Source organism: Lepisosteus platostomus, chromosome 12, assembly GCF_059453375.1.
Source record: "Lepisosteus platostomus isolate fLepPlt1 chromosome 12, fLepPlt1.hap1, whole genome shotgun sequence".
Lineage (NCBI taxonomy): Eukaryota > Metazoa > Chordata > Actinopteri > Semionotiformes > Lepisosteidae > Lepisosteus > Lepisosteus platostomus.
In genome coordinates, this window is record NC_142622.1 from 4,931,566 (window position 1) to 4,958,720 (window position 27,155).

The 27,155-nt window shown below is 36.3% G+C and overlaps 1 protein-coding gene across 2 annotated transcripts in view; it reads left to right on the plus strand.

Annotated features, from left to right (window-relative positions):
* calcr (calcitonin receptor) overlaps positions 1–26,795 on the plus strand; it is a 70,723-nt gene extending 43,928 nt beyond the window's left edge. For both annotated transcript variants that reach the window (XM_088600538.1, XM_088600539.1), the window contains exons 7-13: positions 5,467–5,593; positions 13,489–13,642; positions 15,846–15,906; positions 16,003–16,069; positions 16,499–16,717; positions 16,821–16,862; positions 19,918–26,795. In XM_088600538.1, coding sequence (XP_088456664.1) covers positions 5,467–5,593; positions 13,489–13,642; positions 15,846–15,906; positions 16,003–16,069; positions 16,499–16,717; positions 16,821–16,862; positions 19,918–20,139 — 892 coding nt within the window. In that variant the 3' untranslated portion in view covers positions 20,140–26,795. The remainder of the gene's footprint in view (positions 1–5,466; positions 5,594–13,488; positions 13,643–15,845; positions 15,907–16,002; positions 16,070–16,498; positions 16,718–16,820; positions 16,863–19,917) is intronic.
* The last annotated feature ends 360 nt before the right edge of the window (positions 26,796–27,155 follow it).

Sequence of the window (27,155 nt, forward strand, 5' to 3'; positions counted from 1 at the left end):
ATTGGGTCCCCAATTTTTTGTATCTACTGTATATGATACAAGCTGACAGGGTAATGTGACACTTTCAATGAAAATATTACAAGATTCGAATGAGGTATGACCCCTCCCCCGAACATTAACACAAGAGACTGCTGTAGGTTTTTTCCTTTACTGCATCAGTCAGCTGGCAGAGGCTGACTGTGGTTTTCTCCTGTTGATGACATTGGCAAGTTAGTCCCACAGATGTTCTGCTGGTTTCAGATCAGGTGTAAAAGCTGACCCCAGCAACACCAGATCAGTGCTTTCTCAAGACTGTGCCATTGTAATTCTAGTACTGTGTGATCCTGTTGGAAAATTGGAACCTCTGGATGGAAGAATAGGAAAAACTGCAAGTACATTGTTAATATAATGCTGAGCAGTAACGTTTCCTCAATCTGCATTCTTGTGTTAAAAGATATTCTTTCCTATATTGTTATACTTTCACCATTTCACTTGTCAGCTTAAATAATGTAGCAATCCAAATAATGCTGATCTTAAAATCCCTACATGTGCTCTCTTTTTTAGCGTGTTTCAAGGACAAAATGACATTTGACATCAGTGGATAATACACTTCATTATTCTCCCTACCCCATCTCAGATGCTCTAGCCCACAGAAGGCAGTGATGTTATACTGCATCTCATTTGCCATCTCATATGCAGTAGTTGTTTCCACTAGTTCCAAGCCAGTCTTTGGTTTTATTAAATGTTTCTATACGTTAGTAACCTGTACCTTTTCAGAATAATCTAAGACAGCTACAAATAATTCATACAATGTTATTTTTTCTTTTCCGTGTGTGGTTTTCTAACTAATTATTTTTGGATTGGTTTGGGACTTGAGAAAATACTTACACAAGTGAATTGATTAATAATCCACATAGCAGAGAATTTTAAACCACCATCATACAACTGGAAGTTTCTGTCAGCAAAAACTGTTACACTTCTGTTGCTCAGAATATTTTGCCAATTCAACCACAGAGTCTGCATGAGGAAAACCTCTGGAACCTGGATGATGAATCATATTTTTTTCACTGTTGATGTTTAACAAAAATCTAAAGCAAACTTTGGTTTATTAGCAAGTTGTGAAAGAAGAAATACTAATGCATAATAAGTGCGTTTCTAATAAAGACACTAATACATAATATGGAATAACTGGGTCAGAGGTGTAAAATTTAATTGCTAGAGAACTAGTGCATTATAGTGGTGTTCATTCCAGTGTAAATTGTATCAACTTTAAATATTTTAACTATACATTAGTGCAAAATGACATTTGTAAAAATATTTTAATGTCTCAGTTTTGATCTTGTAAGGCTCTTTTTAATCTAGGAGTTTTTGTCAGGTTTGCATAAAAGTGTTAAACATTTCAGTTTAAATCAAATAATTGGACCAATTTAGCAAGGTAAGGGATTGATTGGAATGTCAAAAATTCTTGTGGAAATGAGTTTTAGATCTATTATAGCATTGTACTTTGTTCCTCAAGCTTGAAATATTTGATACACAGAAGATACATTAATTAAATTAAGGAAGACTGTTTATCTGGTTTAAGCTTTTGTAGAAAAAGCAATTCCTCCAACATATTATAAAACACAGGCGTTTGTTATATCAAGTATATATTGTAAGCCTCTTTGAGGTTAATGTTTTTAAAGGCACTATTAAAATAAAGATGATGAAGATGATTATCGTTATTATTTTGTCTTTTAGAATAAAGTCCATTGAATGAGAAAGAATATAGCTGATTTGTGCACAGAGTCTAACTGAAAATTGAAAAAGCCCCATATCAAATGAGAAAGTTTTATGAACTGAGTGTGTGATGTTTGCAGTCAAATCTCTTTAAATGTCAAAGTCCCAGTCTTACAGCTTATGAGATTTGGCACCAACATGAGTGCAGCTCATCCTCACTCAATATTGTCTTAAATACTGTCTCGGTTTCAAGGGAGGGATGTGACTTCTATAATATGCTCAGTGTGCTGAACCCTGTTCCACATGGCCAGACAGTGTAGAGAAGTAATGCATGGTTTACAGTAACATGATTAAGGTATGGTTAACAGAACTTTAATTCTATTTTAGCCTGAGCTTGCCCACTTCTGGTCTCCTATGTATGTTTTATCTCACCTCCTGAACTTCCCTTTGCACACCTTTCTCACACCCTTCTTGTCACACCATCTACACTCTTGCAGCAGCTCCCTGGCTCATATTTTGTGAAAGTAAGGGGGGATCAGTAAGTCTCATCCTTACAGTCTGCAATTCCCTCGACTAGGCAAATTACTCCAAACAGCCTCTAAGACATGTTGACTCTAGATGGTGTTTATTAGTGAATTACTAAATCACATTTTATATTGTTTTGAATGTTTTTTTTATGTGCAACATTGCATTGCAGAAAACAGCAAAAGATGTTAAAGGAGAGAGTAATTGACACTTTGTCTTGTACTGTGCCTTATCAGTGCCTTTTCAAATTTTTTGAAAGAATAAGTCAACAGACCTCTTCAAGCCAAATTGGCATGATAGAAGGATATTCTCTGCTTTAGCAGAGAGTGGAGCATTTGTTAACTGCTATCAGAGCCGTTTTAATAAAACATCACCTCACATATTTACTAATAAAGACACATCATCAAGAATGGGCCCCTGAGCAAGGCCCTTAACCCCAACTGCTCCAGGGGCGCCGTAAAAAAAAAAAAAAAAAACATTAAAAAGAAGTAAAATGCAAGGTTCAAAGTAATAATTGGCAACAGATTTGAATGGAATTTCAAAGATGCGTATTTTCTAACTTCTTGAATGCATGGATCTCTTTACCTTTAGTACACAGCAGATTATCAAAACCAGTTTCATTTCAATGTCAATCATTATTTGTGGAAGCTCTGTTTGAAATTGTAGGTTTGAAAAAGCTGCTGTTGAAAGTTTTATGAAAACAGTGTCAGACAGCTCTCAAACATTATCTAAATACCTCAGACCCTTATCCTTTCAATGCCATAGTGTTTTCTACCTCGTTTTTTGATCAAACACATGTTGCACTGCACTTAGTGAACAGTTTCTCTTATTTTTTCCTCCTTCTTTTAAAATGTAATGTCTTTGTAATTAGTTGTGCTCCACTGGAGAAATCTGCTATGTGTTTTACTTTACTTTTTTGAAGAAACTTTTTTTGAAGTGGTACTTCAATGATTAGTATGAGTCAGAGAAATTTTGTTTCAAATGTTTCAGGGCCTGAGTAAATAAAGGTCAAAGCCACTCTGATGTTCCTGATTGATTTAAAAAAAGACTTTGTGCCTTAATTGTATGGACTAGTGTTGTTCATAGACTTAGATTTTTCAATGTGGGTTCCATTTATAAAAGAGGCACACAGCTAAAGGCCCATAGATCTGAACTTGACTTGTACTTCTTTTAATCAACCAATGTTGTACAGCACTACAAAGGACTGTAGTCCATTTTCTATAGCAGCTACTCTAATTATTCAGGCAATACCAGCTGTGTTATTATTCCTGTAATCTTTAATATTGGTTTTCAGTATTGCAAATAATAGCAACAGTGCCTTCACAAGTATTAACCCCCTTCCAAAGATGTACCATTTTGTATTTAGTTTTTAGTTTTTTATCGTAGTTTTTGATGACATACAGTATAACTTCTTTCACCCTTAAAGGTGTTTGAACATTTCAGTTCTCAGTCACAATATTCACATTGATAACTGTGTATACACCATTTGGAATTCAACAAAATGGAACCTCACTGGAAAGGGGTGAATACTTATTCAGGGAACCTTATTTATGTGAATCTAGTGACTTTAGATCAGATTTTCTCCATTGATATTTTAGAGAACTTTGTTTCACTATAAAAATATAAAATATATGTTATTTTATTATTTGTATTGTTAAGATTTTTAATTTGGCAATACTTGCACTTTGCAATATTTTTTTTTCCATACTGCACAAGAATATCTGACAAAATCCTGGTTCAGTGGTATGCTTTTTATTGTAGGTTTCTCCTTAATTCTGCTTGGAATGTGATTTACTTTTCATTCATCCTAAAACCAATATGTTCCCCAAACATTTAATAGTACTGAGACCTTTTAAAAGGAAGTTAGTCTTTCATGCAGTCTGATGTTTTTTTTCCTTAAGCCAGCATTCTGCATGTTTATATGCGTGTTTGAGATTCTGCTCTCGTTGCATCTGGAGCATTCATTACAGTTGCTGTTTGACACGTTGCCTTCTTTAAGTGAAGGTTCACGAGTAGATGAAACTATACTTCTCCTCCCTTAGAATGTAATGTGTGTTTCAAGCTGTGGACATTTGGGATTTCACATTATTCTGCTCACTCGCTCAACTCCATGACTCCCCCAATCTGAGCCAAATAAAATGGATCTGGACCAAAGAATCTTGTTGCAGGAAAAAAAAAAGTAATAATATTTTAGGATTTAAAAAATGCAAAGCAAGTTCTATTCCAATATACAGTATCACTGAAATTGAAATGTAAATTAAGTGAAGCGATAAAATGAGTTTGGTGTGTTTGTTTGATTTTTTTTTTTTACATTAGGTGCCTTTATTTCTGTCCCTAATTATTTGCAGTACGGTATACAACAGACCGTTTCATGAATCAGATAAGAGCTGCAATATATGAGAATATTATTTTTTTTCCAAAAGACAAAACTGGTCAAAGGAAAAATGGTACACGATATGTTTATATGTTAAGAACTGTGAAAATAATTGTATGTGCTTCTTTCCTTCATTCCTTGATTAAAATAATATGAAACGTGAACACTTTGCAACCTGAACATAATGTCTTTTTAAGTTAATTCTTGTCATTTATTTTATGGGAATAGCTAGGCTGTATTGAAAGGTCCAGATGCTAAAAGCCATTTAATAGCATTTAAAAATATTTTTTAAAAACAGAACTGAACATGTATTTAACATACTTATTTTAACTGTTTTCAAGACTGCATGCAACATCTGAAAATCTATTCAAGTTAGTAAAAGCCAGATTATCAATGTTGTTGATTTATTTATGGTTTTGTTTACATCATTGCTAATTAAAATGTGATCTGTACAGAATAATATGAGCTGTTGCTGCATATGAAAAATATTTTGGACTCTTTAAAGTCTGGCAACACAAACTTTCCTCCAACAATATTTCAGACATAAGTTAGAATCACCCATAATTTTATTAAGTCGCAAACCCAGACAAAATAAGCTAAACTGTATATTCTTCCTTTAAAATCAGTTACTACACACAATGCGGTTCATGACATAAAAAAATCAAGATCTTTTTCTTGAAGTTTTAAAATATAAGTAGACTAAAATATTGCAGCTGTCTATTTGACACAGAACCAATAGTATTCTTCTGTAATTTACAGAAAGCAATGCAGAACCAAGATGAAATAATAGTTCAAATAGAATGTACCGTATATAAACCACATTATAAATTTTTCTCCAGTACAAGTGGGCTGAAAGTATTTTTCTCTTCCAGGAGCCTGAGCTGCCAGCGGATTACACTTCACAAGAACTTGTTTTGTTCCTATGTTTTAAACTCGGTGTTTACAATTGTAAACCTTACTACAGTTGCAAGCAACCCCAGGGTGGTGGAAAGGAATCCTGTAAGTATATTCTGAATTGTTTTATTTGGCCAAGTGTTGTCTTGAAATTGCTTATGTTATGTAAAATATTATACAAGAGAAGAGAAATTACTCTTTACCTGTAATTTATGACTGCTCTTACCTTCTTCCTTCAAGATCTAAAAGGTCTTACTTTGATTTTGAAATCTGCTTGTAAGATGAGTTGTGCCATGCTGTTTTTCTTGACCCAAATGAGGGGTCAAGTAATGAGGAGATTATTTTCGTTTAATACTTGTACCTTGAACTTGCTTTGTTTCATTTTAGTGCTTACAAATGAATATTTCTGTCTTGTTTAGTCCTCTTTATTATGGCTCTAAGAAGGCACCATGGCAGTTGAAAATGTCTCCTCTTTGCACTCACTTTTCCTTTTGGCAATGCACTATAGCTGCTATTTGTATTGAATGCTTAGTACAATGGCTTTCAGATGTGCTAGCTGAGGGTAGTACATAGTAAGTCAATTACTTTGACATTGAAATGAAAGGAGTATTTCTGCTGGACATTATGGGAGTAAGTAATACTGTATGAGTAAGTATTTATTATGTTAATAGAACTTGGTAGACCTTTGAAAATTCTGGGAACTTCACTAAGCTGAACATAGGTTCTTTCAAAAGTTTAAAAAGGACAGTCTAAAATCTAGAATCTAATCACACATTTCTTGTACTGCTGTATTGTATATTGCACCAGGTTTGCGAAAGAGCAAAGCTCATGTGATATTAATTGTGCGTTTGGCCTGATTTAATGTGCCACAGGGACAAATGGCAATCCTTCATTTGTAACCATTCTGTAGTAGAACTCGTTGTCGTAATTACTTGAAATTCATAACTATAATGAAACATCAGATACTTTTATAAATTATTTGTCTTTACAAGGAATTACTTCAAAAGCAAAGAGCCCTCATCCACGCAGTCCATGAATGTTGGTTTACTCTTCCAGTTCTCTCTGGAAAGACCTTCTAATGGTAAAAGATTCTGTGGCAGTGCATGCCCTTGTCTCTTGTCTCAAGGGTATTCTGTAGGTGGCGTGGAAGATAAAGGACATTGACACTGCAGATTCTTAAAAGGTGCTTGAGGATGGATGTCACAATGTCACCATGCTGGAAGAACTCAGTGAACTCTATTCAAAACATCAGTGAGCTACAATGAATACAGTACATCCTCTACTGTCACATATCTGTGTTTAATGAGAGATGCACACGCTCACATTATCACAATCCCACAACCTCAACTGTCTATGATCGGTTGACCTATAGTAAGCAGAAGCTGTCAATCAGGCTTCCTGTAGTATTAGCAATGCTAATGCAATCTTGTGACAATGAGTAGGAATTTTATTATTTGAACCCTGAAGGCCAAATGTCTGGCAGCATTCCTATCCATCACCCTTTTTTAAGACTTCTTGCATTTTCCCAAACAACCTAAACAAATCAGAACAAATTATTTTTGCAAATGTCATTCTCTCACATAAATCTTTGACACAAAATATTAAATGTCAGTAAATATATTTAGTGGAAGATGTCATTATGTATATTGTTATTATTGTTGTTTACATTTGTCTTACAAATACTGAATGAATCTCCAGAATGGAATACGTTATAATGGTGTTTAAATGTGTATAAATTTGATTAATGCTTCTGTCTTAGAAAAATATGATTCTTATTTTTTCCGTTGGCAGAATTTTGAACAGTGGGTGCTGAGTCTGGTTCTTTGAGCTCCAGTTCTGAAATCCTTTGAATAGGTTGAAGGTTTTACTAGCACAGATGTAAATCTGTCTGTCTGGAATGTGAATGTTACAGTACTTTATCAGTGACTACATTGTTGTTTTCTTTGGATTTGTTCTCCTTCACTGTATGTTCCTTTCAAGTGATTTGTTTGAGAGTTCTAGTAATCACTCAAATGAAGCACCACTTATGTTTTTTTTACAGAATAATGAGGTATGAATTTATTTTTAAGACCTTGTATATGGAAATATTATTTACCAAAATAGTTTTAAGATATCTACTGCAGTATAATTTGAAGTTATAATAAAGTAGCTTATCCACTTTTAAAAAGCCCATCTCACATGCCTTCATTTGTTAGGTGTGTCAATAGTGTAAGGAAGTGTTTCAGCCAAAACTGTTAAAAATAAAATTGCAAGCTTAGCGTAGTTCCTCTCTACAAAGATGACATTTCAATATTAACGTTTGAATGATAAAAGCGTTTTCATGTTCCATGTGTCCGATTCATCCACGAAAAACATTTTTCCTAAAAGCTCATTTCACTATTTCCAAGACAGGATAAATAATTACACTGTTTTCTTTTAAATGAAGATATTTGACTTGGAATGACACACAGTAAAGTGCTGAGTAGATTAATAAAAAAGAAGATATCAACCATGGAATTTACTACTATTAATTCTTAAAACCTTATTCTGAAAACTGAATTGGATATTCATCAGACAGTTTAAAAAAATGCAATATTCCAGAAAAAATAGCTTTGATATTGTACTAACATTTTTCCTGTGTCAACTTGATTTCATTAAATGATATTTTCTTCTTCATATGGTTCTTCTTTCATTGGGATTTTTTTAGCAACTAAATGTAAATCATATTTCAGAAATAGTGATTTTCAGATTATTCAGTTCAGATCACTTTAGATTAGATCATCCCCAAAATATTCAATGAGCAATAAAAACAAATTTCATTTCACAAGGAATAGATACCTTGTGAATGGTTCTTGAGCTTTTAAATATAATAGGTTTTGGCTTAACCTGCCTGGTTAAGAGGAAGCCTCTTGGCAATAGGTCAATCAAGCTAGACCCCCATTCAGAGCTAGGAGTTAACCAAGGAGCAGCTACAAAGTTGGAGATGGGATGGAGGCGAGGTGAATGTAAACAAAATGTGAGGTGTTTGCAAGAGACTGACTGTATATACTGTATAGTATATATAGTGAAACTCCATAATAATTAGTTATATATGTCATTATCACTCATTGAGAACTTCCATTTTGTGATGAATAACGTCATCCAATAATCAGATGCTTTATGAATGTCTGTTGAGTATTCAAGTATAATATGTTTTGACTTAACCTGCGTAGTACTGGGTTAGCCTCCTGGCAATAGGACAAAGGTTTGGAACCCCAAAAAAGAAACAAGTGAACCCCAAAGACTACCAATGCAGAAAAGAACAAAGAAAAAAAATGTACAGGCACAACACGGAGATGCAAAATTATGTTAAAAGAGAGGGGAGGCATTAAAAGCTTTAGAATGCTTGCTGACTTAGTCAGAAGTAGGATGCTGGACAGACCAGGGGCTGAGGAGATGTCATTAGGAGCAGCAGGGGCCAGGAGAGAGGAACCCGGTACTGAAGGTACCACCAGTGTTGGGTTGTGTTGGACACCATGTATAGTGGCTGGTGAAAATCCAGACATATTGAAAAGAGAAGACATACATTAGAAGCTGCAGGATGCCTTGACTGAGGCAGATGTAGGACGCCAGGCAGACATTTGTAGGACGCTAGACAGATATTAAAAGCTGTAGGATGCCAACTGACTGAGCCAGAAGTAGGACGCTGGACAGATGTGGGTCCAAGGTGACAGAAACAGCAGGGGTCAAGAGGGAGGAAACCATGTCCATGTTGGACTCTGAGGATAACAGCAAGAAGAAAGGCAGATGGTACAAATTGTAGGACACCTGAAGACTGAGCCGGAGGTAAGATGCAAGATAGACCCGCAGCCAAAGAAATGGAATCAGGAGCAGCAGGAGCTGAGAGGGAGTAACCAGGGCCATGTTTGACACTGGTGGTAGCAGCAGAAGGAAATGCAGTTCCACTGGTTCTTAACAAGAGATTAATTGGTTTCTAAAAGAAAATGTCTCCTGAAATTCATCTCCATGATTTCTATTAATCTGCATACTCTTTCTCACCGGTCGTTTCCATTGTACTGTTACATCCTCCGCATCAGGTGCGCTAGCAGGGTTTCGTCAACCTGTTACATCACTGCCTCCTGGTGTCTCCACAACGGTTGCCATGGAAATGGTCCATGTTGGAATTTCTGAGCACCTGGATTCGGTTTGCAGCCACACCCTGGCCAGGTGTGGTGCTCAATAAATTAGTGGATCTGACTGTGCTTGGACCTCCGTCTTTCTGACTTAATGCTGAGCCCCTTGAGCCCCTTAATGTCTCAGACCCCCATCTGTCTGGTATGGGTTTTTGTCAGCCTGGTCTGCTCTCTATTCTCCAGTCCCCAGTCTGCTCAGCATACGCTCTCGGGCTCCAGTCTGTCTGGTATGGAATCTCGTCAGTTTGGTATCTGTCATGCATTCCCGTCTGCTCAGCAATCTGTCACGGGTTCCCTGTCCCTTTGTGTGTGTGGCTCGGGACTATGATGGATCAGTTGAGCTCGAACCTTGGAGATGTGCCTCAAGGCCAGTGAATCCAAGCATCTGTGGTTCTCTAGTTGTGCGTGACTGCACGTTTATCTTTGTGTGTGTCTGCTCGGCACTCTTGAAGGCTGCTAGCCTGCCTCTTTCTCTCCTATTATGTTCTGCCTGTCCTGGCTGGTCCCACCTTGCCGTGCTTCCTAAGCTGCATGGGTCAGGCTCCCAGCCCCTGCCAGCTCGGGTGAGCAGGGTGGTTGTACTGTATGTGCAGGGGGACGTGATGCTTGGTCTTACCTATCTTAACTTTTCCTATCCCTGGAACAATCCCTGAGCTCCTTCTCTGGAGCGTGGCTTAACACACACCTCTTCGTTCTTTCTCCTTTCTCCTCTCTCCTCCACCTCGTGAAGGCTCAAAAACTGAAACATATTTGTTTTTTAAACTTTTCATTGTGGAATTAACTTCTGATAGTTCCCCTGAGTCTTTTTCTATGCATTTCTTTGACATTTCTTGATTATCCTGACTTAAGATAACTAATCACCGCGGCTGTTAACATGCCTTAACACATCGCTCACGGGGAAAAGAGATTTACTGTTTACACAAGACTCAAATTTTTCATGGTTGCTGGCCATTTAAAAATGTTACAGGTCATTCCATGTCAGGCTATGTTTTTTGCTTCAAGGTGTTTGACGTTACTTTGATTGGAAAATGATATTGGCAACAGGCTGCACACTAGGCAGCTGTTGGATGTGGAAGAGGAGTCTCAGTAGACTAGACTATCAAGACTGATTTTTGAGATTGGCAGTGTGGCATTACAGATATTCTTTAGAATATACAGTTTTTATATTCTTAAATGTGTTTTAGTAATTTGTTTGGCTTTGTTACACACCCCTTCAATTTTATGATGAAGTATGTTGATAAACATACATGAATACATGAATTCTTATACAACATTCTCTGTACCTTCTCCTCATTCTGTAATTTCTCTGTGCTGCTTAGATATAATATAACAATATATAATGAGTCTGAAGTTATCAGATGAAAATGGAGATTCCGATTACAGGAGTTTCTTTACTGCCATGTTTGAGCTATAAAACAACCCATTTTTAAAACTAATTAAATTGGGCAATATTTCATATGCTGTTCTCCAGAACTAATTTCAGGGACTTCCAGACAAACAATATATTGAGTGCTATTAATAAACCAAATAAGTAAATTCCAGAACTGTATGGATTTATGTTCAGAAACTGTATTTGGCAGGTATACAATGGGGAAAGTTTGTAGATTTTTTTAGGCTGGTTTACTGTGAACCAGCTGGGATAAACGTGTTTACATACTTTAAGATTACAGGTGATCTTGAAGAAGGAGGTTAGATTTTGATCTGAAGAGATGCTTTATTGGGATTATAGTTATAGTTATATTATGTAACTTAGGTTATAGTGCTAAGACAGAAAATACCTTAATTCCAGTGATTTGTGTGTTGGAATGGCTAATTCAGCATTGAAGGGATTGGAGAGTTCCATTTCATTGAATAAGGGACTATAATAACACATCACTGCAGCACAACTGTATATAATTTAAAATAACTATTTTTGTACAGTATGTGTTGAAAATGACTTTTTAATATATTTGTTATACTTATACTTAGTTTACTTAACACTAGACAGAAGTTATACTGTAATTCACAGAAAATAGAATGGAAGATACCCATCACCCTCAGCTTTTACTGTTTTTGTCAGAAGACCTTTCAACCAATTCATTCTTGTGAGAAAAAGGCTTTCTGAATTTTAAAGTTGAGCTTACTTTAAGGGAGTAGGGGGGATGCATTAGCTGTTTACTTTATAATGTGTATGTTATCTCTTTACAACACAATTGTACTAATACAGTATGTAAGGACTTATACTGTACTGTATGATTTTAACAGTGTGAAGTGTTGCTACAGTATGCACAGAGGGCACATTTGCAATTAGAACAGTAATCTGAAGTTACATCAAGTCACCTGGAAAATGCTTTAAATTTGATTTTTACAAGTTAAAGTATTTGGAACCATTCTGGCGTGTTCAGAATGATTTTTCCATGTATCTCTTTTTCTGTAAAAACCACAGGGATCTCACTGCGCCCTCACGAAGCAGCATGTGGTTGTAGTTCACACAATGTTCTTTTGGCGAGGAAATATACAGCAGCTATAGTAACTTCAATAAAAGAACACAGTCACACTGTAAAATCATTCCTAACTATAAGAAGGATCTGAATACTATATATTCCACATCATTTGACCTTACAATAATATTGCCTTTTCTACCTTTAATGTATGAATGGAAAATACAGTACCATATAATTTAGGGCATGGTTCAATTTTTTTAGATTTCACTAGAAAATTAACATAGTAATGTTAAATAAATAGCAGATACCTACTTTTATATGTTGCAAATATGTAATGAAACTGCTATATATATTTAAAGAGCTTTTCCTAAAAATTTATAGTAGATGTCCCTACTGTGAACAACCCTATCAATATCATTAAATTCCGGGATTTTTGGAGCTTTCCCTTTAGACTGAGACACAGACTCAAGATTAAAACAGAGGACGTTTTGTAACATATTGTGTTCACTCCACGGTTGTTTTATCAGTACAATATGCTCAAGGAAGAGAGCCTTGGCTGGGTATGTGGTTGTTAAATGGACTTTTAGTATAAAAGTATATACTGCCAATAACAGCTTCAGGGCATTTTTTTATAACTTTATTTTCCTTCACAGCATTCTTTCCAAAAATTCACCATAAAAATAGATTTCTCTGGCGTCCACAAACATATTTATTTCCATGTTTTTCAAAATGACTGAAACAAAGCTTATTGAATATTGTTTACTATGAGACAAATGAAATAATAATTGGCATGCTATCCTGACAAGCTCTGGGAGGATTCCAGTAATGAGCGGACCAATAAAAGAATTGTAAGCTTTTTATTAATGTATCTATGCAAGACCTCACAGCCAGGCTTGCAAGCAGAAAAGGGAGAAAACCCCAGTTCTCTACTAGAAGTGATAGTTCCAACTGAGGTCTTAATCACAAGCTAATTAATTCCTAGATTATTACATTTGCCTTTGGAAGGGATTTATAATTGGCATCAACTCTGTATAAATTTCTGGGTAAGCTGCATGAAATGTAATCAATTGGATCTCAGCAGATGGGAAAAAAACCCTAATTGAGGGAGACTGTTATGATACTGCCTGCTGACGTTGCTGGAAACAATATGCTGGAATTCCGATATTTTCAAAACTAAGGACTGAGTGGAGAATCAAGTAAACCAAAACCCTAAACAAGCAAGCGGACTAATAAGTGACGTGAATTAGCACTGGTGATGTAGAGATCAGTGGTAATAAAAAACAGCATATACAGGGGTTCTGGGTAGGAACCACTGGCCCCCACACACACACCATGACTGCACAGGGGCAAAATGGGAGAACAAGATCAGTTCCCTGTCTTCTCAACACAGATTTCTGTAACCAGTGACCTCAAATCTCTGTTGCAGGTGGGTTGTAAAGTTCTGAACTATTTTCATCAGTACATGCTGGGCTGTAACTATTTCTGGATGCTGTGTGAAGGGATATACCTTCACACCCTCATCGTGGTGGCTGTGTTTGCGGAAGAGCAACATTTACACTGGTACTATCTGCTTGGCTGGGGTGAGTTTGATTTCTGGCAGTAAAAATTTCCATTTAAAAATACACAAAATATGTTATTTGTGGGGATACAAAAAAAACATATCAATGTTAAACAAAGTTTAAAACAAAAAATAAAGAAAGCACAATGCTTACAGTAGTAAGCAGTAGTCATTTTACCCACAGATCCCATTTGGATCAGCCACTACTGTATATCAGATACATCTGATGTTTATAGTGACCTGTTGATAGATGAATGTCAGATCTGTTAATGGTATGATGGTGTGATAAAAAAACACTTGACCTTGAAATGCATTTATATCTGCACTCCGTTTTTAAAAGCAACACATAATTGATAATTAACTGCTATTAATCCCTTGTGATTCATAAGACTGCTATTCTGTGAGATGCAGTGATACAGGATTCGTATTTCCAGGGTCTGAGATTTGATCCCCTTGTAGTCCCACTGAGGAAGGGAGCTGTGCAGTATAAAGGTTCAGATGGAGAAGCAAAAATAATGTATTATTATTAATTATTGATAATAATAATAATTGAATTTATGTAGCACTCTTTTAAAAATCCCACAGATTTTTAAATATACATAGAGCAGTGAGGAATTATTTTACCACTTGAATTAAGGCACTCCTTAATTTAGCCAGGACACTGCTGTTACATTTATACTGTTAGGAAGAGTACCGTGAGATCAACATTGTAGTGAGGACCACAGTTTAACACCTTTTTTGGTGTTAACACCACAAATTTAACACTTCATCTGAAGGACAGTGCCTTTTTGTTATTAAAGGGCTGAATGCTATATTGAATATGCAGGTTACAGTAAAAGCCTTGTAAGGCCAGCAGCCATATCACCCTGCAACTCACAACTGGCAATCCACTGAAGCTAAGCAGGTGTGAGCCTGGTCAGTACCTGGATGGGAGACCTCCTGGGAAAAACTAAGGTTGCTGCTAGAAGAGGCGTTAGTGGGGCCAGCAGGGGGCGCTCACCCTGCGGCTCATGTGGGTCCTAATGCCCCAGTGTAGTGATGGGGACACTATACTGTAAACAGGCGCCGTCCTTCGGATGAGACGTAAAACCGAGGTCCTGACTCTCTGTGGTCATTAAAAAAATCCCAGGGTGTTTCTCGAAAAGAGTAGGGGTGTAACCCCGGCATCCTGGCCAAATTTCCCCATCGGCTGTTATCAATCATGGCCTCCTAACAATCCCCCTCTGTGAATTGGCTTCATTACTCTGCTCTCCTCCCCACTGATAGCTGATGTGTGGTGAGCGTTCTGGCGCACTATGGCTGCCGTCGCATCATCCAGGTGGATGCTGCACATTGGTGGTGGTGGAGGAGAGTCCCCATTACCTGTAAAGCGCTTTGAGTGGAGTGTCCAGAAAAAGCGCTATATAAGTGTAAGCAATTATTATTATTATTATTATAAGGCCCTGTAAAATCCTCACTGAAGCACATTAAAAGAATAAAAGCTGAAACTTTGCCTATGTAGTTTTGTATAAGACGTCAAGTCATATAATATTTTAGGTATTCTGATTAATTTAGTTACTCAAATAATCAGTTAAATCCCTTATTTATGGTTTGTTAGCCATGTATTTTTTCCTCTTGTACACAATTTAGTGCAGTGTTCAAGGATGGATCCACTGTGCCTGACTGATAAATCAGTGACATAAACATGACATCTTTGCTATTGCTGAGGACTGGGAGATAACCTTGTACTGCATCTGTCTTATTCATGATTGTCCATGTCGGCCAATCCCATCTTTCATCAATTCTGGCACACATTGCCTCCTATGATATCCTGCCTGGCTTTCTCTCTTTCCATCCACAATTATAACAAAAAATAGTCATAATTCCAAAAGTCATTTTCTTTTGTTTATATCTATGTATATATAAACAGTCATGGGCGTTCAGATGTTAAACAATGTTATACGTTTTAATCCAGAATTAATGTTTTCTCTCTTAATTTGATTTATTGGATTATTTTGAACTAAAGTTAAACGCCATTTAAAATAATCAATTTCCCAGTTTCATTCTAATCAATTAAACCCTCCTTGCTATTTACATTTTTCTCTGCCGTGAATGTATTAGATTGAATAATTTCGTGTAATTCTCATGAGACACATCATTATGTTTCTAATGATGCTACTTTACCTGCTTCGTAGACTGTTTCTTTTACCAGTCTTTTCTCCCTGCATTGTTGTTACGCTGTGTAGGATTCCCTATAGTTCCTGCCTCAATCCACGCTGTTGCAAGAACAAAATATTTTAATGACATGTAAGTACTGTTATTTTTTTATGAGCATTTGAATTCAAATTCCTTGTAAAATATTATTACTGACATTTGCATTAAATCCATAATTTACTTTAATAGCTGCTGGATGAGTGTGGAAACCCATTTGCTCTATATTGTACACGGACCCATTATGGCAGCACTATTAGTAAGTCAATTTCAATCTTTCTTACTGAAAACCAGTAAATCCAGTAAATAACTTCCATTTTCTACTGAAAATGAAATTTAAAGTTGAAGCTTTCTTCCTACACCCTATGTTTGTAGACACCTCATGATCTTTTGAGAAGACTAGATTTTTAAAAGGAAACATACCAAACAGCAGTGCTTAGTTAAAAAAAAACATTTAATAATATCTTGGTTCATGAAATGGAGCTAATTTTTACCTCCTGAAGAAACCTGTAGGGACTGATGATTTTTCTTTCAAATCTGGACATTCCTTAACACGTACTGTAACTGTGTCCCACCGTTACACTTTACTTGCGAACTGTGTTATTGTTTTAATCTGTTTAAGGTCTTTCATACTGTACAGTATGTGACTTTTGAATTCTGATATAAGCTCTCAATTTGTATGTTTCAGGTTAATTTGTTCTTTCTGCTCAATATTGTGAGAGTGCTGGTCACAAAACTGAGAGACACCCATCGAGCAGAGTCTAACATGTACATGAAAGCTGTGAGGGCCACCCTGATCCTTGTCCCTTTGCTGGGAATCCAGTTTGTGATTTTCCCCTGGAGGCCAGAAAACAGACTCGCTGGAGAAATATATGATTACATTATGCATATATTAATGCATTATCAGGTAATGTTTTGAAAATCTGCAGTATTCCACTCTAATACTGAAAGTGTTGCAAACTGAAGTTTTGCGTAATTGTGAAGAAATGTGTTTTTTCTTTTCTTTTCAGGGTTTGCTGGTGGCAACAATATTTTGCTTTTTCAATGGAGAGGTAACTTTTCTTATTACGTTTGGGAATGCCAGTGTACATTTTGGTGTGTGACAATATAAGATTGAGAATGGTAGCTCCTGTCAAAAAAGAATTTCTGTAGATGCCTTAAATATGAGAGATGAGATAATGTCTAGAAATGAAGATTGTCACTAGTGGCTGACAACACGTAGCTGGAGCATTGCATATTGTTGTGACTTGTGCCAACAAACACCGGTTGCATGACTCACGTGATGCCTCGGATAGACTCATTGCATACTCCTCATTTAAACTCCTGATAACTCTGCCTGGTAAGGTAAGTCATAGTAAGTTTAACCATTAGGGTTTTTATAACTCCAGCACCCTACCATTCCACTCACTCTGCGACAAGGAACTGGCTGGGATATTCATCGTTCTTTGGCTTGCTGTCTTGTTTGCTCGGGTGTGGAATGGGGTTATGAGGTGCTGGTGGCGTTAGAAAAGTTTGAGATCAAGCAGAAGAGACGAATCTGGAACAATGCACAGCATTTTTAATTTACAGAAAAATAGATTAAAAGTGTTTTGGTTCTACATAAAATGGACACAGGATAAGCTTTCAAAATCAAACAACTATTAACTGTGAGTAAACTTGCATCAGCATGCGTAGGCTGCAAAGTGGAGGTAAAGGTTTATTCCATGCTGAGAAGAGAAGAAACACAAAGTTTCGGCTGTGGAGTCTTCTTCAGGTGTCATGGCTCCACAGCTGAAACATTGTGTTTCTTTTCTTCTCTTCTCAGCATGGAATAAACTTTTAATGCAAATGGGGTTTGGGCTGAATATCTGAAGCCAGTAAATGTCTTAGGTATGAGTGTAATAGCGTTAGAAGCAAAGGGTAGGAGGGTAGGAAGAGAAGCATTAGGATATATGAAAATTATGGTATGATGTTTATTGCAGATATTGATTATTATGGATTGGGCTCCTTGTTATTCAGGATGACAAAGCCACTGCTGTTACATACACAGATCTGACACTTCCTTCAACACTGAGATCTCCACTAAGTTCAAAAACTGAAAAATGGTTTACAAGCGACATGCAAGGCTCATGAGCAGTCTTCCCAACCTTCCCAACAAGACCTCATTTGAACCATAATGAATATGCAGAAGTCATGCTACAGAGAGTGAAATGGCTGTTGAGATGTTCATGGCTTTTGGCAAACCTTTGACTGGATAGTGTAGCACTTCCAGATGTAATAAGGTCTAAGATATTGTTTTTGGAATGCGCAATGTTCCAGAAGATAAACTCTATATTAAAATTCAGTAAGTAACACAGTATGGTACTTATGTATGCTGGAAAATCTGATTCCTACCATGAGTTGTATTGTGTATGTGTGCATACTGTACATCAATTCCAGATTTTTAATTCAAGAAAATTGTTTTAATAAAAAGTGTTATTAATGTCTTCTAACACAAACTGGGAAGCAAGAGATGTTCAGTTTGCATTACCTTCCTCATTATTCCTGAACATTATCTCTGGAGTGGGGCATTACTTTGTGCAAGTCTTGGCATAATTATGTTGCCCACAAGTTCCAAGAGACTTCTGTTTCTTGGAATTCTGTTGATAGTTTAATGTGGCATAACACGTGGCCACACACCTGCTCTTGTGTGGCTTCAAACAGTACCCACAGTGTTAGGAACATATGCCTGGAAAGCTGTTTTGCTGCAAAGTGAATATTTGACCAAGAATCTGTGCCCTAATAGAAAGCACCCTGCCAATTATGTACTGTACTGTATTATCCATCTACTGTATATCGCAGCTTAGAAAAATAACAGCCTCTTACTGGTTAAACCTCATAATCACTACTGTATGTGGTCCATTATACAGTTTATTATGCTATGGTAAGGAGTTCAAAATCTACAGATTGAATTATCTAGCTGACTTTATAAAATAAGCTGCCAAATTCCATATACTAGCAAAATATCGTTATGTAATGCAGTGGGTTTACTTTGCACTGTGTAGGTTTACTTATACATGTATATTGATCTGCTTTGTTTTTCATCTTAAAAGTGTTTTTTCAAAAGTGGATCTTCTTCAGCCAAGTGACACAGATTGACTTGTTACAAGTGGGCTGAGCCTGTTCTTATTATTAGTAGTAGTAGTATTGTGGGTATTGGGGCAGTTATTTATTTTAAAATGAATATGTGCTTTCCTGCTACTGTATATACAGTACTAATAATACTAAAATAATTAAGTCTTCATCCATCTCTTTATACAGTAGCTATACATATTGTACTGTACATCAGGACTTCAGTATATGGACTGGTTAAATAGTTTAAGAAATGTTTAAGATTTGGAAAAAGAACAAGGCAATCCATGTATGAGCAATGTAGAACAAAGCAATGACTGAAAATAACCTAGTGGGACATCCAGCATGTGGTTTGGGTACTTACCAAAGAACAATGACTGAGCAACTTTGAAAGGTCTTTGAAATGTTGCGTTTAATACTCAGGAAGGTACCGTACACAGTGCTGGAAAAAATACTGTAGGTCAATTAATACAGTAGCTCATGCATGAGCAGTCAGTTAAAATCACCATTGAAGCAAAGCTGTAAACAAGCTGGATGTGTCTGCAAAACAGATTAAGTATCTGAGAGATAAAGGGTCCATTGACATTTAATAATGAGGCTTTGTGAGAACATTAGTTTCTTCAACACAACTGTTTGTTCTGTACCAGTTGGACATTTTTTTAACTCTTGTTAATTTCATGCTTTTGAACTCTGCCAAAGCAGTAATCATCCGTGCATCAGTAATTCCGTGTTGATTTAATGAAACGTGAAACATAACCAGGTACAAGTTGGTGCAACACACCTGGTAGCCATTGTGTCATCTTTGTATAATCGTCTCACTGGTAGCATTGTGTAATCTTCAAATGACACTTTGGCTGTTCAGTAAGTTTACAAGCCAGTAAATCTCCCCTTCAGAATATTGCTGATGCACAGTTCATCTCTGATGTATCTACCAACTGCTACTACAGCGATTGAAACACAGAATGATCTCTTTGGTGTATTTGTATGCTAAATAATTCTGTTTACATTACTTCTCAGGTACAGGCAGCTCTCAAGAGACAATGGATGCAATATAAAGCTCAGTGGGGCCAGCGGAGGAAAGAGCACTGCTCTATGCGGTCTACTTCATGCACTACGACATCTATCACAGAGGTCCCAGTCTATCTATATCAGCCTGACTGTAACAGCGAACACTTAAATGGGAAACATTCAGAAGACTATGAATTGGTTGCATTAAAATCACAAGAGACGTATGCCTGACTGAAGAACAAGTGTTAAATAAAAAAAGATACTTTCACTTTCCTCCTCATACAAGACTCCAAAGCCCCAGGTCAGACACTAAACTGGCTGGCTTGACACCCAAGTTGCAATGTAGAGTCTGTCTTGGCAGTGAAGGGCCTTCTGGGAGAGAGCTCAAGGGTATGTTTGTAGTTCAGTGCTGGGTTTTTTTAAAAGAAAGGAGTTCATATTCAAATGTGGTATTTCTGAAGCTGCTAGTTCCAAGCTCCCAAGGGCTGAAGATCATCCTACATCAGGATTTGTTGCTGTTCAAATACCAAAGGGTGTGTCAGTTCACAGACTGGTATGCTCTCCATTGATTCTGAGCCAAATGCATAAAAAATCCTTAGATGACAAATCATACTGTGTATCTCTGAGATGATATAACGTTCCTTGGTGCCTAACTTAAGTTTGTGGGTCTTGTACATATTTCATCTGTTCCACCTTTAATGATGTTTGTAAGTATTGATTTTTTTCCATTTGTTATCACTTGTTACAACACCTGTTGAGGTCTTAAAAGCCTCATAAAAGTACCTACTTGTGCAGCAGCACATGTAGAGCTTTTGTCAGGTGAGAGTGTGTAAAAACTGAATAATGGACAAATTGAAATGTAACACTGCTGGACATTTCAGTGGGAGATTAAAAATGCAAATAGGAACCATAAACAAAATAGCACACAGCCAGAATGACTGAGACCCTGGCAGTAAATGAAAAGTCCTTTGTTTTCTTTTGAATTTAATTGTTGGGATTCGTATGATGACCCTGTTCCTAGGAAGTTTATACTGTATTGTATATTTTACAATATACAAAAGCATATACAGTATATATATATATGACAATCGGTCATTTTTTGTATTTATTATTTTCATATATTTACTCTTAATGACTGATGCATAGTGATGCATTGGAAATATTAATGTAATTACTAATAAATTAAGAATTGTGTGAGTTGTATGAATTGTTCACCAGAAATGAGCACATCTACACTTGCTGTTTTACTTTAAAGCAGTAGAGAATTTGCCTTTAACTAAATTGTTAGTCGGGTTTGCACAAATTTTGAAAAAAAAATCACATTTTGAAATATGAAAGTGAGGATATATTGTGGTTCACAATCACAAAGAAAAGTGCAGGAAACAGCTAGAAATTGCAAATACCCTTTTTGTATTCAGTGATACTGTACAGCCTTCTCCGCTCTTTCTAGGGGGTCAAGCCATGTTCTCCTATTTTAGGTCACTAGCTATGGACAGCACCATTGTTACATTTCCAAGTGGGTTGCATGTAACAATGGTGGCGTCAGTAACTTGACATTTCCTGTGTCTTATAACTTTAGTCCAGTAGTTCATTGAGTCCATTGAGCAAAAGGGGTGACAATTTACGCCAACACGTGTTCATATTTTGAAAATGATAAAAAGCTATACTCAAACATGTGCGAAAGAACAGTGGTGTTAAAGGACAGAGACACTTAAAAATGGTAAATGCAATTTTTACAATTATGTGTTATATGTTTAGATAGTAGCAAGATGTGTAACATTTTTTAACTCATATCAATTTTCAATACGGGATGGTCTTTTTGGTACATTCCTATCAAGCTTGTGCGCTTTATTTGTACATAATTATCTACATTACTGAAGAAATTAATAAAAACAAATATTTTTCTAAGAGATCCTTATTGGTGGTATTAGCATTATTAATTAAAGATTATGATACAGTATGTCACTTTAAATCAGCATTTCATGTTCATGTTTTTGGCTTTGTGTGCAATACCTGCAGAGTTTTTCTTAAATAATATCTTCTCAAAAATGTTATTTTCATCATGCTAATATTGTTTAAACAAAATACTTACACGACCATGTTATGGAGTTTGCCTGCTGTTTACAGTAAAGAGGTCATTCCACACCTGAAGTGGATAATGATGTTGATGTTGTCTTTCCAGTGTGTCTGGTAAAAACACTGTATGCTTGATCTCTTTTCAGAACGTGGGCATCATGATGAAAGATCCAGAAAGAATCTGTAAATCATTGTTAGAATGAGAAAAACGGTGTAAATGTAGTTGCTTTAGTAGAGTGCTTTTTGTGCTACTACAGATGTAGACATTAAAAAAAACAGGTGAGTCCAAGAATAAAGCTGTATGTGTGGTATCATGTTTATATTATAATTTATGTGGCAAATTGGTAAATCTAAAAATAATTGGGAGATTTAGAAATGTATATATTCACCAGTCCATCGGGCTAGTTGTAAAATGACCTGCTCGTTAGCTGGCTTCTGGACAGATTGCATTTTAAATACATTTCCCAACACACTGCAGTCCAGAAATTCACAAAGAACCCCTCTTCTAGCCTGATTGCATCTGGATGTTCTTGTGCAGCCTGGATAACGAATTGCCTAACCACTAACACATAACTGCAGCTGTCCAACACTGTTTACTACGGCCTTAGAAGTGAATTCTAATAAAGCTGTCATTTTTTTTATTTTTTGTACCTTGGACCAGACTCTGCAGTGAAATCAAAAGCTCCAAGTACAATTATCCCATTTTTGGAATTATCACAAAGTTATCATAGAAATACAGGAGACAGGTTACTGTAGGTACTGCTCTTCCACTGGTCTCGCACCCGGGACTCCCCACAGTGCCTCCACCTCCTCATCTACACCTCTACAACAACTCCCTGGATCAATCCTCACAGTACACAGGGGAGTTATGCAATACAGCCTTATGGCTTAGTTCAGCCAGTTGAGCTACGCCAAATACACTCTGCATATTTAGTCTCTTTCCCATTTATTAGGATCTAACCAAAGTACTTCAATCATTATTAGCCTGTATGTGGTATTGAGTAAAATATAAGATGAGAACATTACATATACTGGGCTGGTACAAAATAAGCTTAACATAGTGAGCAAAGAAATTCAGACATATTAGCCAATGTTTTGTGTGGTGAAGGATTGCTGTACTTTAAATCATTTGCACAGCAAATAAAATATGGGACCATTTCCATAATCCGAGATAAACTGATTAATAAACTGTATATGATTCAGTACAGAAAAGAAGAAAGACTGTTGCAATGCATACTTCCGATAGAGCAAGGAATTTTCCTTTTTAATGAGGCTAGAAATGTAAGGACGAAGGATATTGGAAGTTGTAGTGTTTCTGTTCCCTCCTGCTGTTGCACTGTCCCATTTCTCTCTCAGCCCCTGACATGACTGCGTCCGTTTCTTCCTGCATTACCCTATATAAGGAGGAAAGCCCACCTTCCCTCTCTCTTTTGCCACATGTCCTGCCACAATGTCCTGCACCCCCTCATTCCCCTCCTATCTCCCCTTCTGACTCACATGCCCACTGTAGACTAAAGTGCTTTACCCCATGTTGTTGGAACTTAGACTCCTGTGTCCAGCCTGCTCTGTGTCACCATCCTGTTGCTGAAACTGTTTGCCGCAATATAGTTTGGATATTAGAAAACATTTCATTAAAAAAAAAAATATTTTGAAACAATTTGTTTGTTGCTGTTTATATTCCTGTTTATATGCCAGGAGGATTAATGTGTTGGCATTTTTTAAATATGTTTAGCTGCCTAATTCTTTAAAATAGAGATGGAAGAGCACATTTAATAAAGACTCCATATTCAAAGTGCAATTTGCAGCCTTCCTGGGGAGAAAAATCTGTCATCTTTCCAAAATTTAGATTATGCAAAAAGATCAATATGTGTTCTCTTTTATGGGGTTGTTCATTTGATTGGAGAATTTTGATTATTCTCGCCTCTAGAGTACTGCTTTGTAAATGAAGTAGTCAGCACGTTTCACTATGCTGTATTCATTTTGGTGTAGAACGTCTTAAAATAATTTAAAATAAACATATTTGTTGAAATATCCATGAATGCTTCATGTAACTTTTAGTAATGGAATATCATTTTCAGCTAGGGTAGAGTCCTTAGTGTAATAAAATATTCACAATATTCTGCTTTCCAATGCCTAACTCACCGAATTACTATGATTAAACCTGACAACTTGTACATCCCAAGTTGTTTAAAAGACTGAATGATTCACATCTCATTAAAAAAACTGGAACCATTAATCATTCCATCATGATATACAGTAGTTCTAAAGGAATCATGAGTCATTAAATTATTTTTTAGATGTGTAATAATTTAACTAATACATGTGGGTATGTGAAGATTTTGGTTTAGGTCAGTTGTTTAACTGATTAATATATCCATGAAGTAGTTACCTTCCTCTGAATTGAAGAATAATCAGATCAACTAATTGCAAATCTTTGACTAGAAATACTTAATGGAGTGGAATACATTCAAAGCCATTTATATAAATTTCTTATTTTTGTGCCTTAGTGTGCAATATTTATTAGAGCGTTCTCCTATACAAAATATAATATACTTGTGAAATACAATAAAAAAATGGAAACCCTTCAACATTTGAGATCAAAAACTGAAAGCCATGATGATTTCACTCTAGTATACAGTACATTGTTTGCTTGAATTATAACATACTCCTACAGTGACAAACTTTGCACTTTGAATTGGATTAAAATCTCAGTTCACACTCATTTACACAACCTGCTCTTCAATCCCCCAGTATTTATTTACAATTAAAAAAACAAACATAATCTTTACATACGGAGTACAGAACGATACAGTCTTGTGGAAATTCCCTGAAGCAACAACTCACACTGGCATTTAATTCCTTTCTTTAAATAGGCCAGTACATGCTTTCAATGGCTGACAGTGTTTTACTCATGCCACATGTCTCAGTTACCACTGTGTTCCCTGACTGTACGCAGGATTCTCTGTCATTCTCCCTGTGCCACTTACATTTTTCCTGAGTACATCTTCACTCAGCAAGAATGTGTGGCCCATCTTGCTGGTGCACCAGCAATAAAGATAACAATTGTAATTGCAGCTGTGAAAACTATGTTATTTTTATACAACAATATAACTAGCACAATAGTTTATATATAGATTTGAGAAACTGCATCAGGGATTTATTCCACCTGCTCTTGAGACCTACTAACCGATTCCTTCACTTGTGAGTTAAGACAGCTCATAGTTTTTCTTGCTCACTTTGAAACTGTTTACTGCATATACATATTTTGTTTTTTCAGCAATATAAGAGATCTATTCAGATTTGCTAAAATGAGCATCAAAAAATGTTAAACCCTAATCCACTTCTGTGCATGATTTACCTATATGTTATAGCACTAATTCAGCTATTTTTTAATAAGCTTTTATAAACATTAATGGTTACATTTTAAAGGATCACAACTTACTCCATCACTAGTAAATCATTCACTGCAGTGCTGTACTTACATTGACTACATGTAAATGCCTTTTTAAATACAAGAGTGGAATTATTGTACATGCTAAGATCTTCAAAGCCTTATCTCTGACATTAGTCATATGTTTGTTTTTTTGCTATTTCTTAGATCAAAGAAATTCTGAGGGCTAAACATACCCAGCACACGTACTGTACATGTGTTGATATCAAGAGATATCTTTTGAAAATGATAAGATCAATAAAACTATTTTTGTGAGTTATTTTTGGATGTCTTCATCTAAATTAAAAGAGTTAAAATTTTAGGAAAGGTATAGCACAATCATCCTTGAGTGTACAGCACGCTGTACATGCAAATATCATTTAACAATATCTTTAATAAAAGAAGCAAAAAATCAGATTAATCAGGTGGAAGAAATGGAGTTTATTTAACTAAAGTTCGGGAGGGGTGACAACAACCACGCTCAATCATTCCCAGCTGTCTGTGTTTTGCAATCACTCCCTTCGTCCTTCCTCCACTGAACACTATAAATATCAAATGCGATCTCCCTCTCCCTCCCGCACCCTCGCATGCGACTTTTGCATCCCACCTCCACCCCAACTCCACCTCTGCAGCTGCCCCTTGGTTACCTTGCGGGGGGTCCTGGCCTCCTCGTCCTACGGCCAGGAGGTCTTCCCTCAGCCAAGTGGGTTAAGCCAAATATTCACTCCCAATAGTTCGCCACGTTTTGATTTTGGGGCGTTGTCATTCCTCGTGAAATACATCTAAGTAATGAGATAGCAGCTATTAATTAGCTCTTGTAGTAGTAGTCTCTTGAAAGCCTGGTGCATTACCACCCTAATGGTTTTTGAATCCAGCCCTTCTCATTGTGATCTGTCACAGCTGAGCGCCTCACAATTAAATGGGAATCAGTACCAAGTATGCGCTAATATTCAGAAATTAAGCACCACTGTGCTACCATTATTAATCTATAATTAATTCTGTTCTGAATTATGACTGAAAAAAAGAATGAATTATGTATCACAAATTTGATTGCATTATTTGTGTTTCCCATTGTAATTCTTAAAGGCACATGTTGCTACAGTATATATATTTTTAAAAATGTATGTTCCTGCTGTAATGTTATTAAGTTGTATTGTGCACTGTACATATGATGCTACAGAAATACTGGTGCAAATATTCCACAAGTCTCCATGTTCGAAATCATATTTAATGTTTACTGCCTGTGTTTGCTTTTCTTTATTGCTGTTGAAGTAACCGGTGATATCTTAAAAATGAGGAGTCCCCATTTTTGTAAATTGCACCATTGACCAGCTTGTGATTAGCTTTCTCAATAGAAAATATATTTCTTAATCATACTCCAGTCTTGTCTCCGTGGTTTTGTCCATGCGGTGTCTTCTTAGTGAAGGATTTGTCTCTGGATAAACAGCATTAATAAGAACTACTGTACCATGTTCTGCATTTTTAACTATACCACCACTACTGTAAATATGAATGGAGCAGTTCCAGATCTGGTTATAATTTTTAACTACACATTAAATTACACACTTTTGTAAGTAATTGTATATATACTATGGTGTTAAAGCAATTATGGGAATGTATTTTGTAGGAAATAAAAATAATTGCTTGTTTTACAAGCTTAATTTGTTCCTCGAAACTCTTTGTAAGGTGAAATTTAAATTCAGTTCGGTAATTTCCCATGTTATAATCTTTGATTTGTTCC